Here is a 19,884-nt window from a genome sequence, read left to right as displayed (position 1 = left end):
GAAAATGGGCAGACACATGGCAATTGAAATTTAATGTAGATAAGCATGAAGTGATACATTTTGTTAGGAAGAATGAGAGAGGAAAGAGAAAATAAGGGATAAAGGTACAGAGGGACCTTGGGGTATATGTGGACAAATCACTGAAGGTGGCAGAGCAGGTTGAGAAAGTTTTTAATAAGGCACATGCAATCCTGGGCTTTATTAAAGAAAAAGGCAGTGTGTATAAAAGCAAGGGAGTGATGGTGAACCTATATAAAAACACTGGTTCAAGATCAACTGGATACAGTGTTCAATTTTGGGCACCACACTTTAGGAAAGATGTGAAGGCATTAGAGGGTGCAGAAAAGGTTTATGAGAATAGTTCCAGGGATGGGGGACTTCAGTTATGTGGTTGGATTGGAGGAGCTGGAGCTGTTCTCTTTAAAGATTGAGAGGACATTAGATAGAGGTGTTCAACATCATGAAGGGTTTGGACAGTAGACAGGGAGAAACTGTTCCCATAAGGGTTGAGAACCAGAGGACAGATTGAAAGGTGAATGGCAAAAGAACCAAAAAAAGGTGACATAGGGAAAGGCATTTTTCAAAACAGTTCAGATCTGGAAATCATTGCCTGTGTGGTGGAGGCAGCTTCAAATCGCAGCTTTCAAAAGAGAACTGGATAATTATCTGGAGTAAACAAATTTGCAGGGCTATATGGAAAGAGTGGGGGAGTAGGACTGGCAGAATTGCTCTTGCAGAGAACTGACACGGACGACAGGCCAAAAGGCTTTTATGCTGTGTTACGACCAGGTGAGAAAAAGGTGTCTAAGGGTCTTTTGCTGACTTCACCTGGTCTTATTCTAACAGGGTTTAATTTTAAACAGTGTTTTGAGCTCCCCCTTTGGTGAATCCTTGTTCACAGCTTTCCAATTATAAAGGAAAAGAAATGAGTACACCAGGTTTTCTTAGGTTTAAAAGAGTGAAATTTATTAACGCCTACAGATATACAACACACCCATGCAAATAGACAGAAAAAAAAAAGAAAACTGAAATGGAGGTTTGAGGCAATCTCTGAAGAGGGGTTTTTTACTGTGCTTTGAGCTCACTGTAGTCCTTTTGTAAGTAATTCTTGCTTTTCGTTGGGACCCAGTATTATTCTTAAACCTTGTTCATTGTAGGAGACTTTTCTCTCAGGGTTCACATCTTCAATGGTTTCCGAAGCAGGAGACAGAGACACAGAGACACAGAGACACAGAGACACAGAGACACAGAGACACAGAGACACAGAGACACAGAGACACAGAGACACAGAGACACAGAGACACAGAGACACAGAGACACAGAGACACAGAGACACAGAGACACAGAGACACAGAGACACAGAGACACAGAGACACAGAGACACAGAGACACAGAGACACAGAGACACAGAGACACAGAGACACAGAGACACAGAGACACAGAGACACAGAGACACAGAGACACAGAGACACAGAGACACAGAGACACAGAGACACAGAGACACAGAGACACAGAGACACAGAGACACAGAGACACAGAGACACAGAGACACAGAGACACAGAGACACAGAGACACAGAGACACAGAGACACAGAGAGAGAGGTCTTTTCTAGCCCATAAGCAAACAGCCTTCCGGGATTTTTCTTCTCTGGCAAGTTCAAATTCAAAAAACTCCAACAGTCTCTAATGTGGCTCCAATGTGACTAAACTGGCCTGACCATGTCTGTGTATTCAGCCATCTTAGCAGTTTACCAGACATTGAAGCATTCCAGGTTATCAAAAGTCCATTGTGGAGTAAACTGGAGCATGGAATAGCCCCTTTGTCCTTTGAAGTACTGCCTGGTGATATGCTAATTTCTCTCTCCAGCCAAAGTTTCCATTTTTTTTTTAAAGCAAGTTCTTTCTTCAACAGTTTAAAATCAATGTTCATGTGACAAAATTAATTTTCCTCATTTGGGGGGGGAAACTTGCCTGACATCTAACTATTCTAAGATAATGCATTGATATGGCATTCAATAATATTAATTACAATAAAGATGAGTTTAGCAAGTAAGACATATATTGCCATATATCCAAAGAATTTGTTAGCATATTGGGACTATTAATCTAGTAGTGAAAATGACAATAATTGATTTAATGATTTAGCTTCTCGATTACACAACTTGATCAGTATATGAAAGCTACAGCTTCTGGATGGTGGGGGACAAAAATTCACTTGCAGGAACAGTCAAGAAGATTCTTTTGAAAACCAAGAAACCTACAAGACTTCACATTAAAAAGTGTTAATTTTTTTTTTATAAAAGGGATGGCAATCAATATATTTTGAGAAGATGATTTAGTTGTCCATTTAAATATTCATTTTTTTTTAAACTTCATATTGGAAGGTGGGGGAAAAAGAACACATTTAAAGTCTTACCAGTGAACCATCTCAACATACAAATATTTTTGGGGTAGAAGAGGAAAAGCTTCCTACCTTGTGCACCAAGGATTCCATCTTCATGCAGAGCATTTTTCATCAGCTGGTAGTAAGACTCTTGAAACAGACTCTCAGCAGGTCCTTGGTTTCAGACAGGAGAAGGAGGGCAGGAACAAGGAGAAAGCAGTAAGGAATGAACAAGAGGGAGAAAAATGAAGGAATTAGTTTATTAGCAGGTTGGATTCTACAAATGTAGAACAAGTTTTAAAAAGCTCATCCACCAAGTACATTTCACATTTATACAGTTGATTTTTAAGATATCTCCCATTGTTTACAACTCTGGTTGTCAAATTGCTAGATAGTCAAATTGACAGGCCAAGGGTGCGGTGGTGGCGTTATGGAAAAATCATGGCCGAAACTCAATTCAAAGATATTTGATTCTGCCCAAAGGATTAAAAGCAGAAATATAAACAAAGTATTGTTTATGTTTTTAAAATGTTGCTGGTTCGTCAGAACCAAAGACTCAGTTTAGCCCTGCTTATGAGCTAAAGGCAGCTCACCACCTGGGTGGGTCAATAAATGCTAACCTAGCCAGTGACACCCATGAACAAATGAATAAATAAGAAATACACAGAAGTGTATGGTGCAAGGGTGGGGGGGGGGAAATTGAATTCACAAGTAGGGAGGGGTTATGCTTCAGTCATACAGGGTGTGGGTGAGACCACATCTGTAGTACTGTGTACAGTATTGGTCTCCTTATTTAAAAGGAGGGATGCAAATGTGTTGGAAGCAGTTCAGTGAAGGTTTACTAGACTAATACCTGGAATAAACAGGCTGTCTTGAGGAAAGGTTGGATAAGCTATGCTTGTATCCACTGGATTTTAGAAGAGCAAGAAGTGACTTGATCGAAACATACAAGATCCAGAGATGTCTTGACAGGGTGGATGTGGAAAGGATATTTCCCCTTTTGGGAGAATCTAGAATTAGGGGTCACTATATAAAAATAAGGGGTCGCCCATTTAAGACAGAGGAGGAAAATCTTCAAGGTCATGAGTCTTTGGAACTCCCTTCCTCAAAAAGGCTGTGGAAGCAGTCTTCAAATATTTTTCAGGCAGAAGATAGATTCTTGATAAGCAATGGGGTGAAAGGTAATCAGGGTAGGCAGGAGCGTGGAGTCAAGGTGACAATCAGATCAGCCATGATCTTACTGAATGACAGAGCAGGCTCGAGGGGCCGTGTCCGACTCCCAATTCAGATTTCCACCCACTACACGGGTAGTTCACAAGATTAAAAATAGCTGAGCAAGGCCATTTGACCCATCTTAGCTCACCCTCTAGGAAGACCCAACAGTCTCCTGTCACATCATCCAAAAACAATTGGATGCTTCGAGGTTTTCGGCACTACGCTATCCAGAAGTCTATTTCATGTGTTGATTGCTGTCTGAAGAACAACTTCCTGGCATCAGTCCCAACTTTGCTTTTTACTACTTTGAAAAACAAAGCAAAGTGTCCACATTCTACTCTTGTGGTTTTATTTTCAAGTAACTTTCTGAATCTACTTTTCCAAATAGTTTACTGTCCAAATTCACAAAAAAATGCAATCGGGTGCTACGTAAATTGAAGGTTTCTCTCCCAAACCTCCCCAAAAATCAACAAGTCAACTATTTCAGCTTTAGGAGCAAGAGATTGACAGTGCAATAAAATCTTAAAGGAACATTTCATAATTAACTATTCTGATCATTAACAAAATGTCTATTTACCCTTTGAATCAAACACCTAAAACTACAGAACATTGGACAACATCTCCACCTAGTCATCTGAAGACAGCTGAAGGAGTCCAGTAGCCAGTTACCACTCATTACCAACTGAACTCAATTCGTACCTACTGGATCTGAGGAATCAGTGATAATTACATCAAATGCATCCTGGTTTTCTTTCATGAACTCAAAGCCATCACCAACATGGAGCTTCAGCTTGGGACTTGAGAAACCCACTGCCATACCAGGAAGGTACTGTTTAGAAACCTTTATTACATCCTAAGGATTTAAAAAAAAAAGCAAATTACTCAGGTGTGCAGTGTTATCTTGCAAATTTAATGATCTGTATGGCTTTCACAATTGAAAAATAAAGAACAAGGCAGGGAGAGGAACTGTGAGGCAGTTTATCCCATGTTTGATGGGATAAATGTCCTGTCAATAAAAAAAAGTCCTATGCAAAACAAGTTTGAGGTTGGGGCCATGTTGTCTAATGGAGAATACCAGATGCCGACACTGGATGCTTGAAATGGGAAGAGTTTAATTTCCCCTCACTAGAATTCAAATACCTGGAGCACAAAAATAATTTAAATATAGAATATACAGTGAGGCGGGAATTGATTTAAATAGATTGGCATATTAGAAAATGAATTGTCAAGTAAAAAGGTAGATCTACAGTAGGAACTTCCATTCAAAGCAGATCATCCTTTACATAGAATTGAATTGGCAAATACGAGGATGCATGGGACACAGCATTACTTCTGGCACAGCAGCTTTGTAAACTATATTCTGTGCTATATGCAAATGTCACATCTTGTTCTGATCAACCTCCTCAGTTCATTTGATAGAACTGACCAAGTTAATGAGAACTGTAGCTCCTACACCAGAGATACACATTTGTACATGGAGAATATATTACATTGATATTGCCTTCCTTATACTACCAAATATAAATAAGATAATTAATGTAATATCTTCCTTATTCAGTGTGTGCACAAATAAATTACACTATAGCTGTGGAGAATAAATGATTAAATATAAAAATGCTGTGCATCTTGTATTGTAAAATCTAATGTGTTCTTTATTACATCATAAAAATGAACTTAAACAGAAAACCTATGTTGATCACCCGTCCCCTCAATAGGAGAGCTAAATCCAAAACTGGGTGGACCAGATAAGAGTAGCAGGTGGGTCATGGCCAGTTTCATGAGGAATATAAATTATACACTTTGGTTTGTTTATGTGCTGAAAAATTAAATTTAAGCTATCCAGTCATAAATGTTCATTTTAAATACAAACCAGTGTGCTTTGCAGATCGGCTTGTGACCATCGTCATGCTAGGCCCCCACCTGCCAAGAATGAGGCGCATTGATTTGAAACTGTTACTGGAGTGAAGAAAGGACTTCTTAAACAGATCAGCCGTGGCTGGAAAATACATTTGCATATTAAATTGTTTGGAAGGACAAAGCAGCCATTCCCCGACATATTCAACCCCCAATGGACTTTTGATCACCAGACGAAGGTGGGGGAGCTTGCATTCCAGTTTGACTGCTAAGATGGCCGAATACACAAACAGACATGGTCAAACCAGCTAGTCACATGACCAACGTTCTGGGCAACCTGAGTTTTTTGAAATTGTGCAAAGAGTTTGAGCAGAAAGCAGAATGTTCCTGGACTGAAGATCTCTCCTGGCTGGCTCACCACAAACTCCCGTCTGCCTGCTCCCATCTTTCCCACACGCCTCTGAATCCACTGAAGACATATGAAGCCCAAGAGAGAAAAGTCTCCTATAAGGTTTAAGAATACTGGGCCCCAATGAAAAGCAAGATCTACCTACACTCAAGGACACTACAGTGAGCTCGAAGAACCATAACAAAAATTCTTCAGATATTGCCTCAAACCTTTCCACTATTTTCCTTCTGCTCTTTGCCATCTCTATTTGCATGTGTATCGCATATGCACGCTAGCATGGGCATGTTGTGTATCCATAGGCATTAACCGAATTAGAGTTTAAGTTTAATAAATTTCAACTCTTCTTTAAACCTATGAAAGCCAGTCTGTGCTGGTTTCTTTGCCTTTCCATTGGAAAGCGATGAACAAGGGTTCACCAAGGGGGAGCTAAAAACACTTTAAAATTAAACCCTGTTACGGTAAGACCAGGTGAAGACAGAAGGACCTGTAGACACCTTTCTCACCTGGTCGTAATACCATCCTTTCAAAATTATTAATAAAAGCAGTGTTCCCCTGAACTAGGGGTGGAATTCCACTGGAACTGTTCCATCACAGGGAGCTAGTTGCACATTTGCACATTGTTTGGGCTTGACAGTATGGAGTAGATTCTAGTCTAATGTTCAGCAAATTTGTAATTCAGCTTAGGGGTCAACTGAACCTTTTAGACATTTTATAAAAATATACCTCTGCTTCATTGTAATGTTTTTGACAAAGCAGACAGATTTACAACCAGGTGCAGACTGTGGTTTAAAATGGATGTTACTGGCTGTGAACTCCACCCTCCAGTCACCCAACTCAATCTGGTAGCAGATTTTACCCCCAGACAAGAGTTACAGGGCAAAAAAAAACACCAAGTAGAATAACTGTAGTTTTTAATTTTTTCTTACTCCTCCCACCCTCCCAATGACCATTAGATTATGAGGTAGACAGATGTTCCCACTTATGTGGAGACCAAAACTAAGGGCCATAAATATAAGAGTCGCTAACAAATACAATAGGGACTTCAGGAGAAACAGGTTTACTCATTGGTAAGAATTTGCAATCCCTTACCACAGACGAGTAGTTGAGGCAAATAAAAATGCATTTAAAGGGGAAGCTAAATAAGCAGGTGAGGGAGAAAGGATTGAAGGATATGCTGATAAGGCTAGAAAGAGAGGAAGGAAGAGGCTTTTGTGGAACATAGGCATAGATCAATTGGCCTGAATGGTCTGTTCCCATGCTATTGACTATGCACTATGTAATTCCCAGATCTCTGCAGGGTAAACAGACCCAAAAATGGTGGAAAACAGAAGAAAATGAGTTTCTTGTTTAATCAATTTGTATTTCATTACCTCATCAATTTCACACTGTGCTACAGACTCTACAGCAGAATGTTTGACTACTTCTCGCAGTACACCACCATCACCACCTCCAATAATAAGCACCTAAATTATGAAAAACAAATTGAGAAATTATATTTCAGTTCAGCACACACTGCAACAAATTCCTTCTGCTGGCAAGAACATATTCAAACAGCAATTTCAGCTAATTATAGGTATAGCTTGCAGGAAATTGGCTGCAGCGTTTGCCTAAACATCATCTTGGCCCAGTGGTAGCACTCACCCGAGTCAAAGTAATGGGCTCAAGCCCCACTTCAGGATTTGAGACAATCATGTTGACAGCTCCATACAATACTGAGGGAGCGCTGCACTAGTGGGATACCCTCCTTTGGATAAAATGTTAAATGGAGGCCACACCTGCCCCCTCAGGTGCATGCACAAGAGCAGGGGGCGCTCTCGCCTAATCTAAATTCACTCAACCAACTAGAAATTAGGTAATTCATCTCATTGCTGTTTGCGGTGTCTTACTGTGACGAAGCAAGCTGTGGCATTTCCCTACATCATATTTTATTCATATTCCTATTCAGAGTATTGACAGAATAGACAGTCAGCCGTCGAGTCTGTGCCATCGCTCTGCAAGAGCAATGTAATTAATCAGATTCCCCCAACCTTTCCCTGCAGCCCTGCAAATTTCCTCTCTTCGGGTACTCACCCAACTCCCTTTTGAAAGCCACAATTATATCTACCCCCACCAGACACTTAGGCAATGACAACACTCAAGTACTTCATTGACTATGAAGCACTTTACAGCTGTCTTAGAGCCATGAAAAAGTACTATACAAAGGCAAGTTCATTCTTTTAATTTCATTGGTTACTAAGTGTTGGGAGGTGTTGTGGGCATGAAAGATGCTATATAAATGCAAGTTCTTTCTACAGTTTCAATTTTAATTAACTACCTTTCATTATAGGATTGATTACACAATCCAGCAGGAAGCTAATGCTTACATGGGGCGTGAGTAGTAGAATCAGTGCTTGTGGAACGAATGAGTGAAGGTTGCATACTTCTCCACTCAGTCAATAACTTGCAATTATACCACATCTTTAAAACAGGAAAATAGACAGCAGCTCACAGGCCGAAGGGCCTGTTTCAGTGCTGTATCAATCAATAAAGACAAAAAGATTCATAGAGACCCTGAACCAAAGACCACTTGAACTATTAGAAAGTGGTATTGCAGCTGGAGAGAAAAAAAAAGTTTGTTTCCAAATAAAGACACTAGGTAGCAAAAATAAAATTCCTATACCTATTTTGAAATGTGCTACATTTCACTACGTTACATAAATGCCAGCTGTTTCAGTGCATCTTACCCTTCCTTGCGGCAATGAATTACTGTTAAATTGTATGCAGTGGCTTCTGGTATGTATGTAAGTAAACAGACAATTTATACAGCATAGCAGAAAAAAATCCTAAACAGGAATTGAAATGAATAACTGGTTAATTGATTTTGGTGGTGATGTTGATACTTGGCTCATAACAGCACTCAGATTCCAAATGGCATGGGTTAGATGCAAGGTAGAACTCCAACAATGCTTTCAAATTTCTTATTGAACAGTAACATTTTCATTCCCAAAGATTCTTAAAGTAACAGGAATTGAATTGTACCTTTTTGGGGTTAGGATGGCTGCAAAGAGTTAGATTTGCGATCATCTCTTGGTATGCAAACTCATCCCTTTCAGTGCACTGTATCACACCATCCAGCACCAAGACATTACCATAGGTTTTGCTGCACAGAAAAATGGACAATTTAATTTCAAACAGTGCACCTCAAATCCTGTAATCTAAACTTGTGCAGTAATGTCATACTCTAGTTGAACTTACATCAGGATATTTTACTTTCAAACTAGTTAGGTTTACAAAAAATGATAAAGACCTCCCCAAAAGCCTAATGGGTAACAAACATGCATGGCAGGTCTGTGTTGGATCTGTCAGGGCAGCAGTTGGAGTGCTACAATTGGTCCTGGGTTTGGGAGGTGGTAGGGATAGGCATTAGCCAGGATTCCTAGTTGGCCCTTGGAGCACTGAAAATTTGAGTTTTTTGTTTAGGTGATGGACCAAGAGTGTGCAGTTGAAAGAAACCTTGATCAGACACATCCTGCCCAGAGAAAAAAAAGGTTCTTTTGTTAGTGTCATCATCATTTTGGAATATGAGCCTAACCAAATTTCAGACTGTCAGAGCAAGAAGATCTATCTCAAATGTGGGTTGGGTTCACAAAGCAGAGTATGGTTCAACTCAGTGCATAACCCAGTCCCTAGAACTTTGGAATTTGCCAACTGCCCAAAATTGAGATACACGATTGTGAAGGCCTTTGTACTTTAACTATAACAGTTAGAAAAGTACTTTTCTGGAAAGAGACAGATTTGTTTCTGGATCTATCCCAACAATTTTAGGCATAGCAGTAAATGGGGAAGTACAACTTGCCTTAGCACTCCTGGCATTGAGATGGGGTTGGGGGCAGGAAAGTTGTCCTGAGACACAGAGAGTGCTTATGTCAGGTGAGGACAACAGGCTGAATTGTGGTAGCATCTGGCAGAAAGACAGACTTGCATTTATATAGTACCAGTCATGACATCCCAAAGCACTTTACAGGCAATGGAAAACATTAAGTGTAGTCACTGTTGCAATGTAGGGAAAAAAATCAATTACTACAGACTTAGTCTGCTGATACTGTCTGCATTGCATTCATGTATGGGGAAAGGTCAATTGAGGGAAGTATCATAGCTCTTGAGAGCATCCCAGTTACAGACAGTGCCTTCAGACAAGGGCCAAAAAGGAGATAAGAATCAAAAAAAGCAAATTTCTAAATGCTTATTTAGAAAAGCATTTGATTGCTTTATCAGGGAATCATTTATTGGTGTTTAACTAGGAGGGTTTATTTGGCAAATATTTAATTACTAAAATGTAAACATCTGGCAAAATGCATTTTGCCCAACTGAAATTTAAGTTATATAGGGAAAAGTACTGAGCAAACTATTGGGGTTGAAGGCAGACAAGTCCCCAGGGCCTGATGGCCTATATCTTCGGGTCTTAAAGGAAGTGGCAGCAGAGACAGTGGATCTATTGGTTATAATATTCTAAAATTCCCTGGATGCGGGAAAGGTTCCAGTGAATTGGAAAAAAGCTAATATAATGCCCTTATTCAAAAAGGGAGGGAGGCAGAAAGTAGGAAACTATAGACCAGTTAGTTTAACATCAGTCATTGGGAAATTGTTAGAATCCATTATTAAGGAAGAAATAACAGGACATTTAGAAAGTCAAAACGCAATCCATCAGAGTCAGCATGGCTTTATGAAGGGTAAATCGTGATTGACTAATTTGCTAGAGTTCTTCAAAGATGTAACAAGTAAAGTGGATAATGGGGATCCTGTAGATGTAGTTTATCTGGACTTCCAGAAGGCATTTGATAAGGTGTCGCACAAAAGGTTAATACACAAGGTAAGATCACATGGGCTTAGGGGCAATTTATTAGCTTGGACAGAGGATTGGCAAACCAACAGAAAACAGAGTTAGGATAAATGGGTCCTTTTCTGGTTGGCAAGATGTAACTAGTGGGGTGCCACAGGACCTCCCTATTTTTAAACTCCAACCCCCTAGCAATAAAGGCCAAAATTCCATTTGCCTTATTAATTACTTGCTGCACCTGCATGCTAACTGTGTTTCATGCACAAGAACACCCAGATCCCTCTGTGCTGCACTTTTTTGAAGTCTCTCTCCATTTAAATAATAGTCTGCCTTTTGATTGCTGCCTTGACAGTGAATAATGCCACAATACTCTGCAGTCTCACTAAAGCTTGAGCCAGCATCACTTCCTTCCATCAATATTACCCTACATTCAATTTTTTGGACAATGAACATGTCACACCCAATTCAACTTTCTCAGTAACATCCCTTCCACGATCACACTTGTTATTTTTAAGCACAAATGCTGACTTTCAAATTAACTGCCCTTCACAGCTAATTCCCAAATATCAGATCACTTAATTTAATTTCACCCTTCCCATAACTTCCCAGTTTCACTTGTACTTTGTTGTCCTGCCCAAGCAATTGGCTGCAACAGCTGTGGATAAAGGAGGGGGAAAAAATTGGTCAGCTAGAATGCTTGCCTCTGATCATCACCTAGTGACTTTTGTTGAAATGTTCCACTGGAATGTTCATATGAATGTCAAGTGGGAGAAGGATCCAGCTCAGGCATGACACTCCACAATTAGAAATAAAAAAACAGAAAATGCTGGAAATACTCAGGTCTGGCAGTATCTGTGGAGAGAAAAAAAGTTAAGATTCCAGGTTGATCACTTCTGACAGGTCATCAACCTAAAACATTAACTGCTTCCACAGATACTGTTTGACTTGCTGTGTTTTTCCAGCATTTTCTGTTATAATTTTAGAACATTTGCTGTCAGGTTCACATTAAAAATCAGAGCATTAGAGTGTGCCTGGACCTTATCGGATCCTCCTCCAGCATAAGTTAGCAACTGCTGGAAAGATGGAGAAATATTCAAAGACTTTTTCAAATTCGCAACTGTAGATAATAAATCTTCTATTGTCTAATTCATTGCTCCTCCATCTCAGAACTGACAACTGTTACATTTAGCCTTCTGACTTATTGCTAGATGTAAATTTTTGCAGGAGCACGAAGTTCAAATTGTTTTACCCGATATGGTGCATCAACATGGTGCTTTTGTTATTGAGAACAGGAATGTACAGTGTTAGTTGTGCTATTTGCTGTGTATAAGCCAGTGATATGGGATAAATTGCTCACCTTATAAACACAATCCCAGATAAATTCAGTTCTCAGGAAGCTGGCCTTTGCAATGAGCATAAACATAAAATGCTGAGAAGTAGCATGAATTGCAACATAGACATTCCCTAAATGAAACTGCTCAACCCTCCACTTTCCCAAAAGGAAGTTGTGACGGAAATCCCACAAGCCAAATGGAAAATATTAATTTCATCATATGGAACATTGCCCAAGACTTTTTTTTAAACCGACATTACAAATAACTTTTAAAAAGCATAACCGAACAGCTGAAGATGGCAACACACAATTGTGAATTGCGTCAAAAAAAAAATAGCCAACAGTAACAGAACTCAAAGAAGCACTTCTCTCTCTAGCAAAGTCCCAGGAAAGCCTCAGCTGCAGCTAGACCTCAAATCTACCGATCCTCACAGGCAACAACCAAGAGGCCAGATAAAGACTCTTCAGCCTTCCAGGAGGAGAGAAGCAAGCCAGAATTGTGCACATGGCCTAGTCCTAGTGAGGACTTAGAGACTTTAACTTCAATTAAAGACATGAAACTCAGTATTTGAATTCCATTTAATACAGATTTTACTTCAACCTCAACTCTTTTCCCCCTCTATCTATTTGTGCATGTGCGCCTCATATGAATGCGAGCGTGGATGCATCACATATTTTAGTAATTTCAACAGGTTTAGAGTGAAAAGGTTAATAAACTTGCATCTTTCTTGTTTAAACTCAAGAAAACCTGTCTGATTGGTTCATTTGTAATTATATTCAAGGAACAGTGAGCAAGTGGTAAGCTAAATCACTGTTTAAAAAAATAAACCTTGCTGCAGTCAAACTGGAGAAAAGGCGAAAGGAGAGCCCAAGACCCCTTCTTCACCTGGTCAAAGTTTTTTTTAAATCAGGTGTGAAGCCTATGCACTGGGGCCACAGCTTTTCACTACTGATAAATGACATGAATGAAGGAATAGCTGTAAATCAGGGAAGGGAGGGAGGAACTCAAGAAAATTATAACCACCAGGAAAGTGGTACTGAACAAATTGCTGGAGCTGAAAGCTAACAAGGCTGACAAGTCCCCAGGTTCTGATGGACGTCATCCTACGGTCTTAAAAGAAGTGGCTGAGATAATTGATGCATTGGTTTTAATTTTCCAAAATTACCTAGATTTGGAGAAGATTCCATTAGATTGGAAAATAGCCATTGTAACTCCTTTATTCAAAAAGGGAGAGACAGAAAGCAGGAAACTACAAGCCAGTTAGCTTAACATCTGTCTGATGGAAAATGTTAGAAGCTATTATTAAAGACGGGATAGCAGGGCACTTAGAGAAATTCAAGGTAATCAGGCAGAGTCAACATGGGTTTTGTTAAAATGAAATCACATTTAACCAATTTTTTGGAGTTCTTTGCAGTACCAAGTGCTGTTGATAAAGGAAAATAGACAGACATACTGTACTTCGATTTGCAGAAGGCACTGGATAAAGTGCCACAAAAGTTATTGCAGAAAATAAAAGCTCATGGTGTAAGGGGGTAACATTTTGGCATGAACAGAAAAGATTGGCTAGCTAACAAAACAGTAGGCATAAATGAGTCATTTTCTGGTTGGCAAGATGTAATGAGTGGCGTGCCTCAGGGATGAGTGCTAGGGCCTCAACTTTTGACAATTTATATGAATGACTTGGATGAAGGGACTGAAGGTATGGCTGCTAAATTTGCTGATGACACAAAGATAATGTAGGAAAGCAAGTTGTGAAGAGGACATAAGGAGACTACAAAAAGGGATACAATAGATAGGTTAAGTGAGTGGGAAAAGACCTGGCAAATGGAGTACAAGGTGAAAGTGTCCATTTTGGCAAGAAGAATAAAAAAAGGAGCATATTATCTAAATGGTGAGAGATTGCAGAGCTCAGGTGCGATGCAGAGGGATCTGGGTATCCTAGTTCATGAATTGCAAAAGGTTAGTATGCAGGTACAGCTAGTAATTAGGAAAGCTAATAGAATGTTACCATTTATTGCAAGGGGAATGAAAATAATCAAAAAAGCTAATGGAATGCTAGCCTTTATATCTAGAGGATTGGAGTATAAAGACACAGGTTATGCTGCAGCTGTACAAAGCCCTGGTTAGACCCTACTTGGAGTACTGTGAGCAGTTCTGGGCACCACACCTTCGGAAGGATATATTGGCCTTGGAGGGAGTGCAACATAGGTTTACAAGAATAATACCTGGACCACAGGGGTTAAGTTACAGGGAGAGATTACACAAATTAGGCCAGTTTTCACTAGAATTTATAAGGTTAAGGGGTGATCTGACCGAAGTTTAAGATATGAACAGGAAAAGACAGGCTAGATAAAGATAAACTATTTCCACTGGTTGGAGATTCTAAAACTAGGGGGCATAGTCCAAAAATTAGGACCAGACCGTTCAGGAGAGATGTTAGGTAGCACTTCTTCACACAAAGGGTGGTAGAGATTTAAGCCGCACATCAGCCATGATCTCATTGAATGGCCTACTCCTGCTCCTATCTTCCTATGAATAAAAAAGTAGGAGGTAATGTTTCAGCTATACAGGACATTGGTAAGACCACATCTGGAGTACTGTGTACAATACTGGTCTCCTTAATTAAGGAAGGATGTAAATGCATCTGAGGCAGTACAGAGAAGGTTTCCTAGACTAATACCTGGAATTGACAGGCTGTCTTGTGAAAAGGTTGGACAAGTTAGGCTTGTATCTGCTCGAGTTAAAGAGTAAGAGGTGACTTGATTGAAACAAAGTCCTGAGGGGTCTTGACAGGGTGGATGTGGAAAGGATGTTACCTCTTGTGGCAGAATCTATAATTAGGAGTCACTGTTCAAAAATAAGGGGTCACCCATTTAAGACAGATGAGAAGAATTTGAGGATTGAGTGTCTTTGGAACTCTTCCACAAAAGGCAGTGGAAGCAGAGGTAGATAGATTCTTGATAAGCAAGGGGGTGAAAGGTTATTGGGGGTAAGGAAAACTGTGGAGTAGACATCATAATCAGATCAGCTATGATCTTATTGAATGGCAGAGCAGACTCAAGTGGCCTACTCCTGCTCCTAATTTGTATGTTCGTATAGACTAGGCTTGTATACCATGAAATATAGAAGATGGGGTGGTTATGATTAGGATTTGATAGGCTAGGCAGAATCTATTTCTTGTCAGGGACTCCCAAACAGGGGGTCGGGGGAGAAAGGAAAAAACCTCAAAATTAGAGCTAGGCCATTCAGGGGTGATGTCAGGAAGCACTTCACACAAAAGGCTACAGCAAAAGCCAAACAGGAAATGTTTGTGACAATATTCAGCTCAACAAAAGATGCAGTTATACTTCGAGTAAATCAGGAAAAGATAACATACTGTTGACTGGCATCAAGGCATGCACTTCTAAGCAGGACACCCATTTTGACTCCATTAGTAAAAATGATGGGAAAGTCTTGCTACAATGGAGTTGCAACTATATTTACATGTCACATTCTACCCTGTAGATGAATGATTAGGGCATTTGGCCCTAGTGGAAAGGTGCTAGACTCAAGTATGACAGTATTGGTAGGAGTGACCACTGCACAGTCCCTGTGGAGACAAAGGGCTGGATTTTACCTTCCGCGGACAGGAATTCGCCAGACGTGAAAGTTGGTGGTGAACCCGCTTCTGCCTAGCTCTGAGATTCATCCCACATTCTATGGGTCCCTGGGCTTTAATTGTTTCAAGGCAGGACTTGAGGGAGGAGGTCCCGCCTCAGGTGAGCTGCTCGCCAATCAGCGGGCTGGCATCTTAGTCCCAGCAGTGCCACCAGGAGCGGTGGCCACTGCTAGGACTGCAGCCCAACCAATGCCTGGAGTGAAGGCAAGTTGGGGTTGCCTCACCTGCAAGGGGGGGGAAAAAAGAGAAAGAAGGAAGAAAAAAAAAAAATCTGGTCCTTCCCTGGAGGCTGGAATGGTCTTTCGGAGGGGGGGGGGGGGGGGGGGGGGGAGATGGAGAGAAAGTCTTGGGTCCCAGGAGGTGGGTTGGGAGGTGGGGCAGCAGCCCTCAATTGGGCACCCTGTGCCTGACTGCCATGCCCACCCCCCACAGAAAGGCCGGCAATTATCGCTGAGTCGCATTTCATGCCCCCAGCACGCCCACTTGCCATGGGTAAATACCTGCGGAGGCAGGCCAGGGCCCTTAAGTGGCCACTTAAAGGCCTTGATTGGCCTCAGGCAGGCAGGCCATTGCACCCCTCCACCCCCCCCCACACCAGACACCGTAAACGTGGCCAGAGGCAAAAGCGGGGCAGGTAGGCCTCCTGGAGCCTCCTGCTCAATTTTACGTTGCCCCCACTCCACCCGCTGGGGTGGTGTAAAATTCAGCCCAAAGTCTGTCTTCACATTGAGAATACTCCGTTGTGTGGCACTACCACTGTGCTAAATGGGATATATTTCAAACAGATCTAGCAATGCAAAACTGGGCATCCACGAGGTGCTGCAGGCCATCAGCAGCAGCATTGTACTCAAAACACAATCTAACCTCAAGGCCCGGCATATCCCCCACTCTACCATTACCATCAAGCCGGGGGATCAACACTGGTTCAATGAAGAGTGCAGGAGAGCATACCAGGAGCAGCACCAGGCATACCTCAAAATGAGGTGGCAACCTGGTGAAGCTACATCCCAGGACTACTTGTGTGCCAAACAGCATATGCAGCATGCGATAGACAGATCTAAGCAATCCCATAACCAATGTGTCAGAACTAAGCTCTGCAGTCCTGCCACATCCAGTCGTGAATGGCAATTGACAATTAAATAACTAACTGGAGGAGGTGGCTCCACAAATATTCCCATCCTCAATGATGGGGGAGCACAGCACAGTGCAAAAAACAAGGCTGAAGCATTTGCAACAATCTTCAACCAGACATACCAAGTGGATGACCCGTCTCTGCCTCCTCCTGAAGTCCCCATCACAGATGCCAGTCTTCAACCAATTCAATTCACTCCACATGATATCAAGAAGCAGCTGAAGGCACTAGATATTGCAAAGGCTAAGGGCCCTGACAATATTCCGGCAGTAGTACTGAAGACTTGCCTCCCTGCTAGCCAAGCTGTTCCAATACAGCTAGAACACTGGCATCTACCCAGCAATGTGAAAAATTGCCCAGCTGTGCCCTGTACGCAAAAAGCAGGATAAAACCACCCAGCCAATTACCGCCTCACTCTACTCAATCAGTAAAGTGATGGAAGGCATCCGACAGTGCCATCAAGTGGCACTTGCTTAGCAATAACACTCAGTTTGGGTTCCACCAGAGTCATTCAGCTCCAGACCTCATTACAGCCTTGGTTCAAACATGGACAAAAGCTGAACTCCAGAGGCAAGGAGAGTGTGACTATCCTGGACATCAAGGCAGCATTTGACAGAGTATGGCATAAAGGAGCCCTTGCAAAACTGGAGTCAATGGGAATTTGGGAGGGGAAGGGGGGGGGGGGTGGGGTGGGGAGAACCGGGACCTCTACTGGTTGTAGTCATACCTAGCACAAAGGAAGATGGTTGTGGTTGTTGGAGATCAATCATCTCAGCTCCAGGACATCACTGCAGGAGTTCCTCAAGGTAGTGTCCTAGGCCCAACCATCTTCTGGTGCTTCATCAATGACCTTCCTTCAATCACAAGGTCAGAAGTGGGGATGTTTGCTGATTGAACAGAGTTCAGCATCATTTGCAACTCCTCAGATACTGAAGCAGTCAGTGTAGAAATGCAGCAAGACATGGACAATATCAGACTTGGGCTGATAATTGGCAAGTTACATTCATGCCACACAAGTTCCAGGCAATGACAAGAGAATCTAACCATCTCCCCTTGACATTACAATAACTGAATCCCCCCACTAACATCCTGGGGGTTATCACTGACCAGAAACTGAACGGGAGTAGCCCTATAAATACTGTGGCTGCAAGAGCAGGTCAGAGGCTAGGAATCCTGGGGAGTGTAATTCGCCTCCTGACTCCCCAAAGCCTGTCCACCATCTACAAGGTAGAAGTCAGGAGAGTGATGGAGTACTCTTTAGTAAAGGTCTGCTATCCACCCCAAGGGACCAGACATGTCGGGTTCGGGTCGGGGTTGCTCTTCCGGGTTCTGGTCAGGTACACAGTACTAGAGTCCTGACAGTGATTATATATTTTTTATATAAATACTGTATAATAATCAATCACTCAGGACCTTCCTGGTCTCTGCATCTCAGCTGCTCACTGGATAAACTTGCATCAAGTATTTTAACCTATAAAGCAGGAGTTGAGATAATGTATAATATTCTGAGCCTTCGGGCAATTGCCATGTTTATTTTAAGCAATACAGATACCAGTACAGTGTGGCTCAACCTGTCTGGGCACAACTCCATGGGTTTCTGTTTAATGTGAACAAACAATCACTGACTTCATGGCTCTAATCTTTATTTTTTAAACACAACCTTTCAAGTCCAATTACAGTTTTTGTTGCTTTTCTGCACAAACTGAAAAACGGTTTTGGAATCAGAAGGTAGGTAAAGTGAACATTCCATTGGTCGGGTCAGGCTTGGCGCAGGAAAAAAAGGACAGACTTGGGCCAGGTTTTTTTTTTCCTGACCTGAACAGGCCTTTACTCTCCACTTGCCTGGATGGGTGCAGCTCTAACACCACTCAAGAAGCTCGACACCATCCAGAACAAAGCAGCTTGCTTAAATGTTTGTGGATGGAGGGCCATTCACTCACTCCACCACTGACACAGTGGCAGCAGTATGTACCATCTACAAGATGCACTGTAGTTACACGTCTAGGCTCCTTAGACAGCACCTTCCAAACCCACAACCTCTACCACCTAGAAGGACAAGGGCAGCATATGCATGGGAACACCAACACCTGCAGGTTCCCCTCCAAGCCACACACCATCCTGACTTGGAACTATATCGCCGTCCCTTCACTGTCGTTGCATCAAAATCCTGGAACTCCCTTCCTGCCAGTGAAAAATCAGTGGGCCACGTGTAGGACAAGCAGCGCATGGAAGACAGATATAAAAGACCAGAAGCTGACAAATACCACAGGAATCTGAATTTTAAATTAATAAATTAGTGTATATTACAGCAAATTTCTCAAATGCACCAAGAATACACTATGAAAAACTGCAATATAGATGGGCTGGACACCTGTAAGGACATCTCAGTTATCAGAAGCAAAGATTTACAGCACAGAAGGGGGCCATTCAGCTCAATGTCTGTGCCAGCCAAATCCCACCTTCCAGCTCTTGGTCTGTAGTCTGCAGGTTACAGCACCTCAAGTGCATATCTAAGTGTTTATTTCCCCAAAATGTGATGAGGGTTTCTGCCTCTACCACTCCTTCAGGCAGTGAGATCCAAACCCCATCACCTTGTGGGTAAAAAAGTACTCTTCAACTGCCCTCTAATCCTATCAAATTACTTTAAATCTATGCTTCCAGTTATTGACCGCTAATGGAAATAGTAGAGAGGAGGGACTGATCGCATCAATTAAATCTCCCATCAGCCTCTTCGGTTCTAAAGAAAACAACTCCAGTCTATCCAATATTTCACAAGAACACAAGAAATAAAAATAGCAGTTGGCCATTTGGCCCTTCAAGCCTGCTCTGCCATTCAATGAGATCATGTTGATCTCATTGTGGCCTTAATGCCACTTTCCTGTCTGCCCACCCCCCCATAATCCGAACTCCCTCATCAATCAAAAATCTACCACTCAGCTTTGAATATATTCAATGATCCAGCCTTCACTGCTCACTGGGGAAGACAATTCCAAACACCACCCCCAGCCCCCACCCCGAGAAGAAATTCCTTCTCACCTCCATCTTAATTGGGAGATCCCTTGTTCTGAAACTGTGCCCCCCAA

The 19,884-nt window shown here is 41.8% G+C and overlaps 1 protein-coding gene across 1 annotated transcript in view; it reads right to left on the bottom strand.

The window, feature by feature from the left end:
• srm (spermidine synthase) overlaps positions 1-19,884 on the bottom strand; it is a 38,409-nt gene that overhangs the window by 6,609 nt on the left and 11,916 nt on the right. The window contains exons 2-5 of the mRNA XM_068017506.1: positions 8,880-9,000; positions 7,232-7,324; positions 4,298-4,451; positions 2,474-2,557 (exon numbers count right to left, since the gene is read on the bottom strand). Coding sequence (XP_067873607.1) covers positions 2,474-2,557; positions 4,298-4,451; positions 7,232-7,324; positions 8,880-9,000 — 452 coding nt within the window. The remainder of the gene's footprint in view (positions 1-2,473; positions 2,558-4,297; positions 4,452-7,231; positions 7,325-8,879; positions 9,001-19,884) is intronic.

Source organism: Heterodontus francisci, chromosome 37 (genome assembly GCF_036365525.1).
Source record: "Heterodontus francisci isolate sHetFra1 chromosome 37, sHetFra1.hap1, whole genome shotgun sequence".
Classification (NCBI taxonomy): Eukaryota; Metazoa; Chordata; class Chondrichthyes; order Heterodontiformes; family Heterodontidae; genus Heterodontus; species Heterodontus francisci.
This window is presented reverse-complemented; position numbering and strand designations above follow the sequence as displayed.